We start from the raw sequence: 17,953 nt of genomic DNA on the forward strand, positions 1-17,953 counted from the left end.
GTGCAGTGTGTATGCTGGCCTAAATGGGGGGAATGCTTCTAAAGGTGGAAAAGTCATCGTTTGTTACCAGGAGAAGAGGAGGCATTCCGTTCATTGCAAGATGTTATAAAGAGCAAGCACTTCGGGTGATCGTCTGTCTTAGAGCCGCAGAAAAGGGAACAGGGGATCCATCCCACTAGCTTCACAACCTTTTTTAAAAGTCACCCCATGGCAAAACATTAAGTAAGAAGTACTTGGTTTCTAATTTCTTTTTATTAGGTTGGTGTGGGGGAAAAAAAAAAATCCTAATAAACGGAAGAACTTTTGAGGAAACTAGCTGAAGGCTTACCTCACTCTATAAAAGGGTCAACGATAGCGGAGGTTCAGACGCATTCAATTTACAGGCAATTTGTAAACAGCCCGGAGTTTCTGTTTGGGGAACTTCAGTGGGGCTGAATGATGGGGACTTGGTCGGTCAGCCTTTCACAGCACAGGGGAAACGCCTCAGGGCCGTGGAGAAGGTGAGTGTAATTCCCCTCTGGAGGCAAAACTCATCACAAGTCAATCTCATCCACCCAGCACGGTGGTGACGCACCTCAAGATTAAAACTAGGAATCCCAAGTTGAGCAAAGGCACAGACAAGCCGGGGCTTGCTCCCGGCGGGACCGCTCTGTCCCTGCAGGCGATCTTTGCAGAGGCTCAGCAGGCGAGCTTGGGATCCTGCTATGAATCACTTGGCTGCCGACCTTCTATTTCTCCAGAAGGGTCTGTTGAACTGCAGAGGACCAAGACACAAGAACAGATTTTAAAAGGCATCCCCAGCGGACCCCGACAAGCACGCGAATACCTGCAGGTGGAAAATTCCAGAAGCGGGTGACTCTATTTCTACAGAAGATAGAAGTGTGCTCAAAACTCACTGCTGACAGAAAGGAAAAACTAAATCTAATGGGTTAGGAAAAAAAATTCAATAAATTTCATACTACGATGCAACGGTCGCTATTAGAAAATGGACACTTCGGGAAAAGTAGAAAGAAACTAAGAAGAGGCAGTCTCTACTAGCGACTTCTCTGAGATGGTAAGAAATGTCTGTAAACTACAAATTTCAGAATAAATAATTTTGTAAATGAGGGTCCATGGCGTTGGTTCATTTACAATGGTGCAGGGCTAAGATTTTCGGATCAGTTCATTTCTGTTTTGGAGGTCTCTTTCGCATTTTCTCATGCTTAAAAAGGATAGCTCATTTTATACATCTTTCCCTTATTTGAAAGAGCAATGAGCTAGACACTTTCTAAAAGTCCGTATTTTTAGAATTAAAACTATGTTAACTTTTCACTAAAAACTTATCTCGGGACTTCCCCGGCGGTCCAGTGGTTAAGACTCTGCCTTACAATGCAGGAGGTGTGGGTTCAACCCCTGGTTGGGGAACTAAGATCTCACATGCCACGGGGCGTGGCCAAAAACTTAAAAAAAAAAACAAAACAAAAACTTATGTCAATTCCACAGGCGTCCTATGCAATACATGTTGCCTTTCTTGGGCAAAGGAGTGGGTCTCCACATATATACACAAATAAAAGAAAGAAACACACACAGGTGTAGAGACACATAATTTGTGTTTTCCTGCCATTTTCAGAAGTGGTCCTAATCACTGAACGTCCATCTCTGGCCCTGAGAAGTTTCCGTAATTTGTACCACCTCCTCTTGGTCCAATTCTCCACCGGGTTGGGAGGATCCTGTAAAAGTGACCGCAGCACGTGAAAATGCTGCAAAGGGTGCATCTCAGAAGATGCACGCCGGCCAGCTGCTGACTCTGGCCATGCGGCAATGGGGCGACACTTGGAAAATTCTCGTAGCCGACATTTAAAGAGAACTTGAAGCAGACTTAGGTCTCATCAGAAGCCTCAAGCCCCGGCAAGTCTATGTAGCATCTCCCCAGAGAACCCCCTTGAAAACTTCGAGATCCCATCCAAGAATCTGAGCAGGGCAGCAGTGAGAGGAGGTAAAACAGACCCGCGGGGGGGCCGGGAGGGGGCCACTCGGGTCGCTTCTTACCGGGTGGCTCGGCGTTGGCGCCCTGATGGTTCTCCATGTTGACCTCGCCCTGGTCGGCTGCAAGCAAGAACAAAACGCCCCAGGAGAGTGAACACAAAGACAACGCACCCTGATGGTCACTCTCAAGCTGAACTGGCCTCCCACCTCCTGCCCCCAAGCAGAGGACCGCCCTGGTCATCAGGGCATGAAGGGCACCTCGTGGGGTCTGGTTTGTTCGCTCCCGTGCTTTTTCAGTCTATCATTTTATTTCCCAATTTCTACTCCAAAAGTTTTCGAACACACGTCAACGCAAAGAGGACCATGCCGCGCCCCACCGGCCCCCAGAAACGATCTCCCAGCATACAGCGTGAGGCGACAGAATTCAAAATGCACGAGCGAGCGGGGCGGGGGACGGGACGGGACGGGACGGGACGACAGGGTTGAGGGAGGGATGGAGTGGGAGTTTGGGATTAGCAGATGTAAACTATTATACATAGGATGGATAGACAACAAGGCCCTACTGTAGAGCACAGGGCACTCGATTCAATATCCTGGGATAAGCCATCATGGAAAAGAATACGAAAACGAACATATATCTGTATAACTGAATCACAGCTGTACAGCAGAAATTAACACAACATTGTAAACCAACTATACTTCAGTCAGAAACAAACAAAAACGCAGGAGAGATTCCCAGTCAAAACATGTTTATTTCTTTACTGCATGCTCGGGAAGGGACACGGAAGCATGTATGACATGAAAAGGACTGAAGTAGCTCACGGGACCCATGACAACCGTTCTCCTATTTTCCCGAAGCTTTGATTTTCGCAAAACAGCAGCATCTGGGGTTAGCATCACGCGTGAACACCCAACACCCCTTTTAATCCCGGTCCCAGAAACACACATCCCCCGTCTGTATGAAATGGATTCCGTGAGCCATCACCCTTTCCCCCAACCACGAAAGGAGACCCCAGTTAGAGACCAAAATTCTAAGATGACAAAAAAAAGAAAGAGAAACACCCAAAGAGGAGAGAGTTTGAAGAGATCTGTGAAAACACTGCAGGGCGGTCACTGCCAATGTCACGTCTTCTGCTGGCCAGGCAGGAGGTAGGCTCTGAACACACGCACATTTTAGAGTGAACTATTATGACGAGAAATCCTAAATGTGCTTTACTTTCACATGACAAAGAATCTCCCTACCAAAAGAAAAAGAAAGGAAGAAAAAACCCAGTAAAAATATTCTAATGGGTCCGCAGAAACCCTATATCTGGCTACGTTCAAGGAAAAGAAAAAAAGAAATGCCCCTGGGAAATAATAAAGTACAGCCAGACCCAAATCCATTTGGGGCCAAACGTTATTTCCAACAAGTAAAAGGCACGTTCAATCCATTATCTGAAGAGACATTTGGGGGGAGGGGGAGGGGATGCTGGCACACTTGGTGTCACCAACGCCCAGCATTTGGGGAGAGCCTGAGGGAGGGTGGGTGCTTCGTGGGTGGGGAAAAGGATCGGCCCCCTGGGATCCCGTTTAGCTGGAGCCGTGTGGTCAGGGATGCAGGGCCGGATTCCCCGTTGCCAAGCGCCCAACCCAACCCCAGGGACCCCTAAGAGGAGACCCGGGCTCCACAAGGTGCATCATCCCGCTGCAACCTCAACACTTAGAAGGCCAAACACAGCACATCTCAAAATCAAAACCAAAGCAACTCACATGCTTTTCTTTTAAGCGAGGAGCCACTTGAGCTATGAAGGCAATTACAGCAATGGCAGCTTTAGGGGTCTCTATGTGTGCGGGCTATTTACGTAAACACAGCAAGCACTGGGGCCAAGGGCAGACCCCAGAGACCACTGACCGGCAGGGTCTCATCTGGAGTTCACACCGAGGACTTAATTCTTGGGGCACAGAGATTCGATTTAAATGCACCCCTGTGCTAACCGGGACATGGGCTTTATTTCATCAGAACCAAGAAATCTGCAGACGCTTTCTTCAAAGACCCAGACGGCCGGCAAGGTGACCACTGTCAAGGCCATCAAGGTGACCGGCGGAAGATGACCAGGCCCACGGGAGGGGCACGGAGAGCCTCCATTGCAGGGTTCTTAACCCACCTCCTGATACTAACCCCCAAAACCTGCCACTCGGCCACCAGATCACCACCAGCCATTTCACCCCGGGAATGGACGTGACCCTGACGCTCAGCACACGGTCGGAAAAAGAAAACTAATATTTACGCACAAGAAGGAGATGGTCTGATGTTAAAAAGGAAAAAAAAAAAAAAAAATGCAGCGATGACTTCCATGCTTACAGGGATATACAAGGATGCAAGAATTCTAGGGTGTCAAGATCCCAACACTCACTTCTCCACTGACCTTAGAAATTTAAGATCGTGAGATTTTTAGGTTTTTCCTAAATATGTGGATTTTTTTTCCCCCCGCTGCAAACTGGGAAATTCACATAATTGGCAAAAACTGATCCGAGAAAGAGTTAGGAAATACTTCATGGAAATGGACCATAAAAATCCAAGGGCTATGGAATGAGAAGGTTAAAAATCCCATCATGAGCGTGAAAGATGAAACCCTATGACCCAGGGCCGGCTTTGCCCCAGGACTCTGAAAACAAGACGGCTAACCCCCTGCAGGATCCACTGGCAAGGACGGGGGATGGTGAGAAACCTGGCTAGTTCACGGAAGCCCCCGCCGGCACCATTTCTTTCTGTTGGATTTCACTTTAAAAGGAAATGTCTGCATTTCTCTTCTTTATTCTGAAGCTACCTGGGCCTTAAAATATAATATCATACGCTTCTGTGCACCGTGAAGGGAGAAAACATATAGGATTCAAGGTATGGCATCTGGTCTGGGAGAAACACATCACTGTGGCAGTTTTACTAATAAAGAAAAGGACAAATGACAACAAGGTCTGCTTTCGACTCTGCGTCTTTGTAGATAAACACGGATCGGAAAGGAGGATCTTGAGGCCCCGCCTGGGGTTTTCTGCTCGTCCCTAGGTCTTCGACTCATCTGAAACGGAAGGTCAGAAAAGGAAAATGAAAGAAAAACAAACACCGAGAAGTAAACGTCCGAAAGGTTTGCTTCAGGTGCGTGCCCACAGCCCAGGCAGCAGTGCAAGCTGTTAGAAAGATGCCCTCTGGGCTCAGAAGTTGAGGAGACAGGCTGACAGAGCAGAGCCTCACAGAGTGGACACCGGAATTAAGTGGGGGGAGGGAAGGGGGGCGGGGAGGAAAGAAGGAGGGAAGGAAGGAAGGAAGGGAGGGGGGAGAGAGAGGGAGGAAGAAAGAAAGAAAGGAAGGAAGGGAAAGAGAGGAAGAGAGAGGGAAGGAAGGAAGGAAGGAAAGCAGGGAGGGAGAGGACATGCCAGTAGCTCATTTCACCAAAGCCTCAAAAATCTGCCACCATCAAGGACAAGGGAAGCAGCGGGCGGATGGGCAGTGAGCAACGAGAATCAGCCATCGACCACATCCAGTGACAACAACCGAACACTGTGCCCTGTGCAAGCGGTCAGTCTCAGCATCATCCATCATTTAAACTGGTGACTTGAAGCCAACCCACGAAAACGCAAAGACACACATCCACCAGGAGCCTGCGTCCCAAAACGGCTTTAAGAGGCCAGCTTGCATCACTTGGAAGAAAACCAGATTAAACTCCTAGAGTCACAACGTCAAACCTTTAGGAATAAAGGACAGAGCTACCAAACTTTGCTGGCCGTGGAGGTTTTCTCCTATCTTCTCACGGAGAAGCTCTTAACTAAGTACATATCAAGACTGACAGTACCAGATTGATGTATCTCCACGATGGGAAAACACATCTGCTTCCCCCGTAAGTGCTCGAGAGGAAGCTTGGCGCAAATTCAACAGACACTACAAAATTCAGTACAGCAACGAGGTCCTGGCAAGTCACTCTGTGAACTGCCACGCTCGGAGAATAATGGTTTACCCCAAAGCACGCTTCCTCCAAGGCTGGGAGCTCACTGTACAGGGTGTAGCCACATCCCCCTTACCAAATCTCCAAGCTCACCACTGCACACCTTAAAATCACCACCCCAGAAATAAAACCTATAAAATAGTCCTGCACGGACCTGAAAAGGTCTAGGATCGTCATGCACCCGATACCTGGCCATCTCTGTTCATAAAGACACATAACTGACAACAAACACTAAATTCATTTTATAAGGCAGGTCTATAAACAGCAGTATCTACCCACGTAGTCAGAAAGACGCTCACTGTCTGCATTAGACTCGGTGCTTCTATGAGAAAAGGGACCTAATTTTCTTTGTGTCAATGCTGGACATTTTACAGCTGGAGACAAAAGTGCCTAATTACTGAAATCAGAACTACCCGCTTCCTTCCCTCATGAAGGTTTGCCCCCCCCTTTTTTTTTCCTTTTTCTTTGTGCATCTACATCAGCCCAAGACCATGAACCTGTGAAAACCACAAAGCAAATCAAAAATTTAAAGTCGCACCTAATGTTAATTCAGCCTACGAAGAGAGACTGAAGGACATATTCTAGGGGAATGATTGCAGCCAGCCTCTCCGGAAGCATAAGTTGAATCCTAGCCTGCCCTGAGCCAGTTCTTCAGAAAGTTTGCTTTCGGTTTTGAAAATCGTACGTGCAACTCTTTCTACCCGGGAAGCTTTCTGTTTCCATGCCCACCCCTTCCCCCTGCAATGGGGGAAGAGTGCTTGAACCCAAGGCCGAGACCCAGGGGTGGGGTAGGGTGGGATGCAGAACACTTGGTTTTCCCAATTTCTGAATCCCTTTTCCAAATATTAGATGATGTCAAGTCTATTAAGACTCTTGGGTGCTTCCTCAAATCCCTGTGTCTTGACATACGAACATCCAGAGAATCATATATCCCATTCACACGGTAACAGAAATGCTTTGTAATTCCAGAGTCCAACTGGGGTTCGCCTGAAGATTTTCAGAAAATTCTGGGGCCAGGACTTCCTGTGCATCCTTGCCTAGCGAGTGCCTTCCTCTCCTGGCTGAGCGTCGAGCTCCGAATTTGAGCATCTTCAGAGAAAGCGGAAGATGTAATTGAAAAGGAAACAGAAATTCACTTCCATCGAATCCCTAGTCTTTTAAGTCTTTGCTCGTTCTAGGAGAAGCAAAAGAAAAAGGTGTTTTCTTTTGTTCTGTTTCCCCCCACTCGGTTCTAACTGTAGATCTTTTATAAGTATCTCCTGGAACTTGGTCATCTGTCCATTTGGGCATTGCTGGATGCCCGCCATTCCGCCAGCCAACCACACTTTCCTGAGCGTGGCCAGATGGAAGGCGACCACTCCCACGAGGGAAATAAGATGCACTCAGGCACCCTTACCCTCCACTGCAAGGAGAGGGATATAAAAATGGCCTCTTATTTTAGGTCTCTGAATCCAAACGCTGTGTCAGACTTTCAATATCAGGCTATAAATAGTGTTTGTGAACCTAAAAATCTGGAATGATGGAAGATGAAGGTAAACTCCATCCCTAGAGGGTAACTTTGCCTCTATCAAGTCTTCTGGGAATTTCCCAAGAACCCTCAGGAAAGGGTCCTTTAGGCAGATGACACCAATGGCCAATGGCAAAGTATGGATAAGGACTTAGGGTCATACACAGAAGGGAAGTTCAGATACCACAAGCCTCCTCCGAGGAGGATGGGCTGCCACGGTCCATGGGGCCACCACACTGCAACCCACCCCTCGCTGGTTCTCAAAGCAAGACCTAGACAGAGCCTTCCAGAGACGCACAAACATTAACTGTGCTCAAAACAGTAGAACTCACTGATGTCAGGACGAATCCTAAGTAACTTAGCATTTGAGTACAAAGTCCCAAAATGCCCAATGATGGAATTCTGATCTCTGGGCTGGTAACGGTGGCATTCGGCGGTCCATGTAAATAACAATGAATGAATCGTAAGAGCGGACATTTCTTCAACACTCACTCTCTGCCAGGCAACCTGTCAAGACTTTCACACATGACCTTATTGACCTCCACACATGACCTTATTGACCTTCATAAAAATTCTAAAGCGCAGACTATCATCTCTCCTCGTTATGGGAACGCCCGCCCCCCAAAATGGAGTGGTTAGTAACTTGCACAAGCTCACACGGCTAAACGCAGGAGACGCTGGGATCAAAGCCACAAAGTCAGATCCCAGTTTTCTAGCGACTTCAGGACCCCCTCGGCCGCCTTCCACGTGTTTCATGCCAACCTGAGTTCTGCTTTTTAGTTTTTTTTTTAAAGAAAGCACGGTTTTCAAAGTAGCAAGGCCCCACGGAAAGGACGCGGCAGTGAACGCCTTACCATTCTCTTTGAAGCACAGCTTCTTCTTCTGGTAGGCGATGAAGCTGGAGATGGCTCCGGCCACGGCCACTGCGACGGCACCGACGATCCCAGGGACCACACCCGGGGAGTCGGCTGAGGGAGGAAGCACATGGCACCATGACAGGCGAACACGTAACCCTCACGGACGGACCACGGGGCGGGGGGCTGGCGGCCCTGCCCGGAGGAAGAGGATGGGGCTGAGGCCTGAGAGGCGGGGCCCCAGGGTAACCACGGAGGGACCGTCACTCCAGAGCCTCTCCCGGAAACCCACGTCGGAATTCATTTGACTACGTGAGCTGTTTCCAATCCAAGAACTGGCTCCCAGTGGGATGCCAAACCCCACCTCTTCCCCATCCCTAGGACCAGCTCAGGTGTCCTCCCAGCTCAGTGAGGAAGCTCTCAGGTGGGTGACAAATCCACAGTGGAAGGGGGCCCAGCGGGGACCATTCAGAGGCCGTGTGACCTCAAGCAGCCAGATGCCCGGCTCTTCATGTACCTTCTGAAAAATCAAAGTCACCGACCTCTTCGTTACTCTCATGTACTCTACGGTGACGGTGTTTCCATCCACCATCAAGAATTCTAAAGCTACCTGCATCCATCCCACATCTACAGCTGTTTCTTGACACGGCAGGTGCACAAGACATCCTCCCCCATGAATAAAAAGAAGGACGATGTGATGGATGGTTCATCTTATGTGTCAGCTGGACTGGCCAGGGCCTGCCTAGGCAGCTGGGAACACTTTATTTCTGGATGTGTCCATGTGGCCGTCTCCAGGAAAAAAAAACATTCGAACCCGTTAGCCTGGGTAAAGCGAGCTGCCCTCACCAACATGGACGGGCACTGTTCAATCCATTGAGGGTCTGATTAGATCAAAAAGGGACAATGTGCTCCCTGCCTGAGCTGGCACGTCTATCTTCTCCCGCCCTTGGACATTGGTGCTTCTGCTTCTTGGGATTTTGTACTCAGACTGGGACCCATGCCATTTGCTGTCCTGGTTCTCAGTGTTTTGCATTGGGACTGACTGGCCACCTTCCTGAGTGTCTGGCGTGCAGACAGCAGATCGAGGCCCTTCTCAGCCTCCGTAACTACGTGGGCCAACTCCTTATAATAAGTGTCTTCCTACTCATCTCTATACATCCCAGTGGTCCTGTTTCTCTGGAGGACCCTGGGTAATACGGATGGCGTTCCTTCTTAGGGCACTTTGGCAGGGCGACTGAACTTAAAATGCAGATCCTGTCGGTACCAGCTCCAGGCAGACCTCATGCGAGAGCGCTTCATGGATACTGTGGGGTTTTTTGTGTTTTTTTTAACAAATGGAAGGTTTGCGGCCACCCTACGTCAGGCAAGTCTATCGGCGCCATTTTTCCAACAGCATTTGCCCACCTCACGTCTTTGTATCACGTTTTGGTAATTCTTCTAATATTTCAAGTTTTTCATTATGATTCTATTTGTGACGGTATCCGTGATCTCTGGCGTTACTCCTATGACTCGCTGAAGGCTCAGAGGATGGTGAGCCTTTTTTAGCAATAAAAAGTTGTATAAATTTAGGCCTGTACGTGGTGCTTTTTCTTAGCCTTAATGCCACGGCACACTGAATAGACTACACTGTGGTGTAAACGTCACTTGTAGATGCACTGGGGAACCATACAATTCGTGTGACTTGCTGTACTGCAATATTCGCTTGATTGCGGTGGTCTGGACCTGAATCCCCAGCATCTCCGGGGTCTGCCTGTGTTTCCACTGAGCCCCCTTGCAACGCGTGTCCAGAGAACCATTCTTCATTCCAGTATCTTTCAGATGACGCTGCAAATACTAAAAGTGAGGCTGTGACCACTGGCTCCCGCTTTCCTCAACAGTGCATGTGAGGAACCCAGGACATCGGGAACCAGGAGTACGTACCCTGCTCCTCCCCGTCATGCCTCTGGTTTCCGCCACCACCGCCTCCTGCAAGAGAGGAACAAGGCTTGGTGACAAATGGCGCTGGGGAGACGCTCGGTAACTGAAAACTCATACCAAGGACCAACTCCTCTGACCTTGGCTTGGGAAGGTTCCTTAAGAGAAATGACCATGGGACTGACGAGGCCATTAATATCAGGGTGTCCCTTTCCACTGCTGGAAGGGGCTGTCCTCGTTCTGCGGGACGTATCACCTGTCTCGCTCCCGTGTACCTGAAATCCAGGCTTGGCGCCTGACTCGAGCCCCTGGCCCCATGGTGGGCTCCAGGGGACCCACTGAGCCCTCAAAGTCCCCCAGGGATTTGGGGAGAAACCCAGCAAGGGCCCCAGAGCCCACCTGAGACCCTCGCATGGCTATGGGGTCATCCCAGGCACATTCCTGTTAACTCTCAGGCCCCCCAGTCTCACTAGGGGTGGTTGTCGGCCATGTGCTATCCATGCACCCACCACCTCTGGGTATTGTCTTCGTTCGTGCCTTATAAACAGACTTATAATCCTTTGGGGGCTGGTTCATTCATTTATGCCAATCAATGGCGCTCCATCAAGCAAGGATTCAAAGCAAATATGTTTCCAGTAACATTTAAGGCTAAGGGATACCACCTCACCACCCCCTCTACTTTTTCCACATTTAATGCCAATGGATACTTGATGTTTTTGTTGCTGTTTGTCTCATTTTGTTTTTTCTTTTTGCCCACACTACGCAGCTTGTGGATCTTAGCTCCCCAACCAGGGACTGAACCTGCACCCTCGGCAGTGAAAGCGAAGAGTCCTAACCACTGGACCGTCAGGCAATTCCTGATACTTGATGTTAAGCTGATGCTTGTACAATTATGAGTGCACAAACCAGGAATCCACCCAGTGGACTGTACACTTGTGAGGGTGCCTTTGGCTTTGTTTAATGTCAGCCAGTCACTCCCAGTGTGTCTTTACGGTATAGTCACACAGGCACTGCATGTTACATGGCTATGAAGCAACACTGGCTGCTACAAAGGAGGGGCTGCATGTTACACAGCTACAGAGCCAGCGAACAGCCTATTACATTCAGTGGGTAAGAGCACGTTACACGGGTATCAAACTAGAACCCTGCCTGTTACACTCCTCAAAGCGGGGCGATCTTGTACAGCACCTAGAGATGTAAATTTAAACATAATTTAGAAGGTAGATGGCTAGCCACTGTAGACATGACTTCGGGGACCAGGGTGGAAGGGGTTTACTCTGAAAGGTATGTGAGCTCAAGAGGGGAGGTAAGGGCATTTCCGGTAGAAGGCAAGCGAGATGATCAAAAAGCATGTCACCGTAAGGGCGTGACTGGTATAAACAGACTTATAATCCTTTGGGGGCTGGTTCATCCACTGATGCCAATCAATGGCGCTCCATCAAGCAAGGATTCAAAGCAAAAATGTTTCCAGTAACATTTAAGGCAGGCCAGGGAGGAATGAACCCAGCAAACTCTTACATGATCCTCTTACCAGTGGGACCATCAACGATCCCAGCCATTCTGGAAAGCAATTTAGCAACCCATGAAGGGATGTAAAAGTGGGAACTCCTTTCAGAAACCCTACTTCTTAGAAACCACCTTAAGGGAACCATATGGAGGACATCCAATATCAAAGCGTAAAGATGTGGACAAGAAACTGGTGCAGAATCTAAAAAGCACAACAAACCAGTGAAAATAACAAAAAAGAAGCAGCCTCACAGATACAGAGAACAAACGAGTGGTTCCCAGTGGGGAGAGGGAAGGGGGATGGGCAAGATAGGGGTGGGGGATTAAGAGGTACAAACTACTATGTATAAAATAAATAAGCTACAAGGATAGATTGCACAACACAGGGAATAGGACCAATATCTTATAATAACTTTAAATGGAGTACAACCTAGAAAAATACTGAATCACTACGTCATACACCTGAAACTTATACAATACTGTACATCAACGATACCTCAAAAAAAGGTATTAAGGAGTATCAGGCAGTTAACTAATAAAAATGTTATTTTTCTATTTAAAAAAGAAGAAACTGGTATAACCTAAATGCTTAAAAAGAGAAGGGAGCATAAACAGATTTTACATGCAGGGGGAAGAACACGGGTCAGGACGGGAATGGGGAGGGGCCATCAGAGCATGAAGGTCCCTCCCCAAGGATGACAGAGCCATGGGTCACCTCCTGGGAAATCTTCACATCATCTTACTATTATTCACCGTTTACGCTCAATTCTCCAAGAAATAAACAAGAACCAGAGCTCGATGGCAGAGTTAGAAATAAAAGATTTCCCGAACTGGGGGCTGGAGCCCAGGCTTTTCTACCTGGGGGGGAAGCTGGAGTTAACTGCCATGCAAGGAGCTTCCCTCCAGGTGGACGTCCCGAGGCTCTGAGTTTGCAGCCCTCCTAGGAGGCTGTGGGTCAAGAGTGATGCCCAAATTCAAGGCTGGCGCACAATCTTTCCCCACCTCCTGAGGGTGACCCAAAGGAATCCTGGTGGAGGAGATCTTTACCTTGTGTCTGGCTATGCGTTATATATTATATACACATATACTAGACGTAATACCTATTTTAGATTACATATGCATAATAGATGAATATAGTAAAAATATATTTATATGTAACATACGTATACACTATAATTTATACATACATAAATACATAAAAATGACTATATATTTCATCAAGTTATAACTATTCTAAGCATATATTAATCTTATACTTATTTATTTATTATATTTAAATACTGCTTTGGCCCCCATATTGACCTAAGATTTTAAAGACAGAGGTGGAAACAAGGACCTGCTGTAGAGCACAGGGAACTCGGCTTGGTATTCTGTCATAACCTATACAGGAAAAGAATTTGAAAAAGAATAGACACCTGTCTATGTAGAACTGAGTCACTTTGCTCTACACCGGAAACTAACACAACATTGTTAATCACCTCTACTCCAATATAAAATAAAAAATTGAGGGACTTCCCTGGCAGTCCAGTGGTTAACACTCTACCCTTCCACTGCAGGAGAGCGCGGGTTCAATCCCCGGTCGGGGAACTAAGATCCCACATGCCGCACGGCGCAGCCAAAAGATTAAAAAAAAAAAAAAAAAGAAAGAAAGACAAAAAAAGAAGGGGAACCCTACCTCCACCTGAAGTCCCATCAGTCAGATCCAAATCCGAAAAGCCATCTAGAAGGAAAAAGACAGCAGCATCTGTCACATGAGAGCTGTCGGCAGTGTCTTGATGTCTTGGGGTGAAGGGAACCACATCAGAATCAAAAGCAGACCTGGGGTGGCGGGGAACCCCATAAAGGTACGTTGAATCTTTCAAAGATACAATTATTGGACTTCCCCAGTGGCGCAGTGGTTAAGAATCCACCTGCCAATGCAGGGGACACGGGTTGGATCCCTGGTCCGGGAAGATCCCACAGGCCGCGGAGCAACTAAGCCTGTGCGCCACAACTACTGAAGCCGGCGCACCTAGAGCCGGTGCTCTGCAACAAGAGAAGCCACCGCAATGAGAAGCCCGTGCACCGCAACGAAGAGTAGCCCCCGCTCTCTGCAAGTAGAGAAAGCCCGTGCCCAGCAACGAAGACCCAATGCAGCCAAAAATAAATAAATAAAATAAATAAATTTATTTATTTAAAAAAAAAAGAAATAAAACCATAAGAAAGCATATGAAGATGGCTTCAATTTGCTTTGCAACTCATACTTCTAAAATAGCAGAGAAACATAACATTTTCAAAATTAGGGATTAGTTATGATAGTATATAACTGCCAAGAAAAGTCATATGATAAAAATTATTAAATGACATAAGAAAATGCTTATGGAATACTCATAAGGAAAAAATAATGTTATGACACAGTGTGAATAAAAGATTGACAGTTTTACTTAACAGTTGTTTCACTTAAATTGATATAGAATACTAGGGAGAATAACCATCTTCACTGTGGTACAGGATGGACAGTATTTCTGTTTTTCTGCATTAAAAATTAAACAAATATATAAACAAACAAAAAAGCCAACTCAAAAATCTGAAGTTTCAATAGACATTCAACTCACAACACTGATGTTAGTCAAATACTCAGAGAATACTATGATGTGTCAGAAAAAAGGCGGCAAAAACCTTTAAAAAAGAAACAAACCAAGAGCTTCTCTAAAGGGAAAGAACAAGCTGATATTTTTCTCCATATTGATTCTCTATATTTAAAATCTTACATTTAATTTCTTAAAGTTTCCATTAAAACCTTGGAAGTAAAATCAGCAAACTAAAAATCAAATCCGAACTAAAAATATCTTTTTGAAAACTGTTTTCCACGACTGGAAAATTGGCATTACCTTGCACAGAGAGTTCACAGTAAGATCATGCTAAATCTGAAATTACCTCCTTTCAGCTGACATGGAAATCAACTGTACTCTGAAAAACACACAAGGACCCACAGGGGCGAGAAGGTCTTACCAGAAGAGCCGGGCTGGTTGGGGTTTGGATTAGGTTTTGGCTTGGGTGGTTCGGGTGACACTGGGTCATCTGTAAAAGAGGAGAGTTGCAGTTATGAGCACTTTGCAGTCCAGAAAACAAAACGTGCATTTGCACACAGATGGTTTACTAAACAGTTAGAAATGGAAGCATGTCCTTTGTCATGGCGGGGCAAGTACTTTGTCATGATGGGGATACCCATACACACAGGCACCTGTGGATTTCTTTCCATCATCATCCAGCTGCGATACTTAAATTCAAGTATTTCCAATAGAAAATAAAGCAGATGGCTGGACCAGCTACAGAATTTGTGGAGCCCAGGGCAAAATGAGAATGCAGAGTCCCTTGCTTAAACTGTACTAAGAAATTCAGTATGGCAGCCACAGAGCAGTCAACCAAGGAGGGAAGCCCTTCTGAGTGTGGAGCCCTGTGTGACCCTACGCGCCCATGAGGCCAGCCCTGGCAAGGATATTCAGTTTGTCTTATATCACCCCAAGGACTGTAAGAGCTTTAAAATAAAAGTAGGCATACGGATAAAAGCCAAAAACTCAACCACAACAAACAATACATATATTCCTTAGGTTTTCGTGGTAAAAACTAATTCGACTTATTTAAAAGAGACAAGCCTCTTTGCAATGATAAATAAGCTAGTCAGACACATAGGAGATTTAAGAGGTACTACTTACTGTTCCCTCCACCAAGGGCATCTTCTAAATTGAAGTTATCATCTAAAGGAGAAAAACAGATAGTTAATACTGAAGTTCTGGGTGAAACGAGGAACAGAAATGACTTCCTAAAAAGATGGAGGAAACACTCCATCTCCACATCTCAGAACACTTTCCTGAATATCAGTCTGACCAAGGTCTCAACAGAAAAACCAAATTCCTGATCGTATTCATATCATCCTTCTCTCCAAGGAAAGGAATAAAAGGCAAAACCAAACCAAAACAATGAAAGTAATTTATAAATCAATTACGCCCCACGGACCGAGTTGAAATTCCAACTTCTGCCTGCAGACAAGTCTTCCCCGGGGACTGCTCATCCTAGCATCATCCCCTACCAAGTTGCCAACAACTTCCGCAAGGTAGATACTACGAGATTAAGGGGGGAAGTCTGTGGCCAGATTTGGGCTTGTGCCCTCCAAGAAAATGATTCAACTGACCCAGGTGTGCTTGACAAAATGATGTGACAACTCCTGACGGCTTCCGAGGTTGCCTTCTTAGTTTTAAGGACTCTTTGCAAGTCCCAGCAACATCTAGGTGAGCTTGTGTATCCACCCAACACGATGTACTGACCCATCACGAGTCACGACTGGGAAATACCGTCACTGCCCCAAGGAGCGCGTGACGGTACAAATTCCATTGTTCAATAATGACTTGTCCAGCATCCTCTGTGTGCCTGCACAGGTCAAGGACCTGGCTCTGAACAAGGCTATCTTTTTCCTCATAAGATGCCATTCTAGATGAGAAGCCCAACATTTGAAGAGAGCTATCACATTTTTAAAAAAATCTGTGATAAGAGCTCTGTAACTTTGGGCATCGATTTTACTGTGGGTGACTAACCACCAATGAATCTGACCCTTGGTCAATTCCATGATCGGTCTGATTCCTGACTTTTATTGGAAAGGGTTAGTGACAACTACTATGCTCCTCCTAGAGGCTGAGATCCAAGTTTGCTCATGGGTTATACGAGGGTCCCAGGTCCTAAAATTGTTCCTCCCAAGAAATAAGTAACCAAAACCAGGGACAGACACTCAGAATAAAAGCATCCCGAGATGCCTTCCAGGGGACCCAAAAGCATCTCGCCAAAGTGTCAGCGTCCGTTCTCTTACAGCCACTGTGGACTTGAAAGCACCAACATCACAGCATAATTCAAGTATTAACCAGGCTGGATCCAGAGCCGGTGAACAGCTGACTACGGCTCACCCAGCTCTTGGGAAAACTGGGGTGCACGACAACGATTTCTCGGCTGCGTTTGCGTGCTGGGCACCTTTGCTTCTTACCGGTGCCTTGTTTTGGTGGGGCGGGAGTGGGTTTCTTGTCATGGTCTAAAGAGAAGAGACATGTCTGTCAGTAAAACTTGCAGCTGGGAAACAGCATCAACTCTCGACACTGTTCTGTTTCCTTAAAAAGACTCAGAGAACGTGTGAAGCATCATTTTTTCCTGAAAGTTGAGGCAATAGCCAAGCACTGCAGGACGACTCCAGTGAGCCCAAGGAGCCATGGCAACAGGAACATAGGACGATGTCGACCACGGCTGCCACCGAGACTAAGGACCCCTCCCACCTCATGACGCCAAGTGGGGGGCTGTGAGTGAAAGAGGAACCCGGGAGAACACAGGACGCAAGGGAGAGCCCGGGACCTGTGCGGGAGAAGGAGGGACCCGGGACCCTTGGCTCAAAGGCTGTGCACGTTCACTACATGAAGCACACCTTTTGCTCCTTGGGACCCCCCCAGGCAACCAAGGCAAGGTGGGCTGAGGTTATTAGGACCACAGACACCTCCCCGGCATCTCTCCCCACCAGCCAATGAGGGTTCCATCGTCGAGAATAAGACTATCCCCCCGTTGGCTTTTGGGAACATTACTGCCCTCACGGTTTTGACTCACACCTCTGCATCGGACCCCAGGAGTTAAAAAGATATCTTGGGGCATTGACATACATACAGTACTATGTATAAACCAGATAACTAATGAGGACCTACTGTATAGCACAGGGAACTCTACTCAGTGCTCTGTGGTGACCTAAGTGGGAAGGAAATCTGAAAAAGAGGGGATATATGTATACGTACAGCTGATTCACTTTGCTGTACGGCAGAAACTAATGCAACATTGTAAAGCAACTCTACTCCAATAAAAAAAAAAAAGATGTCTTGGGTTGAATGCTGGGCTCCCAAATTCACATCCACCGGGAACCTCAGAACGTGACCTTACTTGGAAACAGTGTCTTTGCAGATAACACTGGTTAAGAAGAGGTCACAGTGGATTAGCACAGACCCTTATAGACGAGTGCCTTTATCAGAAGGAAACTGGAAAACATAGAGGCACTGATGCACAGCAAAGTGGCCACGTGAAGGCAGAGGTTGGGGTGATGCAGCCACCAGCCAAGGGATGGAATCAGTGAGCCCACGGGGGACCAGCCCACAGGGGACCAGCCCACGGGGGACCAGCCACTTCCCCAAGCGCACGGCGACCCTGCGTGGCATTCATCCACCACCACAGAGTGT

The 17,953-nt window shown here is 47.1% G+C and overlaps 1 protein-coding gene across 2 annotated transcripts in view; it reads right to left on the minus strand.

Annotated features, from left to right (window-relative positions):
- Nucleotides 1-233: 233 nt before the first annotated feature.
- The window catches only part of LOC133082903 (CD99 antigen-like), a 33,033-nt gene continuing 15,313 nt past the window's right edge, over nt 234-17,953 (minus strand). Inside the window, exons 3-10 of one of the 2 annotated variants that reach the window (XM_061179574.1) lie at nt 16,732-16,776; nt 15,416-15,457; nt 14,712-14,780; nt 13,396-13,440; nt 10,221-10,265; nt 8,301-8,414; nt 2,029-2,085; nt 234-754 (exon numbers count right to left, since the gene is read on the minus strand). In XM_061179574.1, coding sequence (XP_061035557.1) covers nt 729-754; nt 2,029-2,085; nt 8,301-8,414; nt 10,221-10,265; nt 13,396-13,440; nt 14,712-14,780; nt 15,416-15,457; nt 16,732-16,776 — 443 coding nt within the window. In that variant the 3' untranslated portion in view covers nt 234-728. Of the gene's footprint in view, nt 755-2,028; nt 2,086-2,684; nt 5,019-8,300; nt 8,415-10,220; nt 10,266-13,395; nt 13,441-14,711; nt 14,781-15,415; nt 15,458-16,731; nt 16,777-17,953 lie in introns of those variants that run through there. The other variant, XM_061179575.1, reaches the window with a different exon arrangement.

This window comes from Eubalaena glacialis, chromosome Y, assembly GCF_028564815.1.
Source record: "Eubalaena glacialis isolate mEubGla1 chromosome Y, mEubGla1.1.hap2.+ XY, whole genome shotgun sequence".
Taxonomy (NCBI): Eukaryota; Metazoa; Chordata; class Mammalia; order Artiodactyla; family Balaenidae; genus Eubalaena; species Eubalaena glacialis.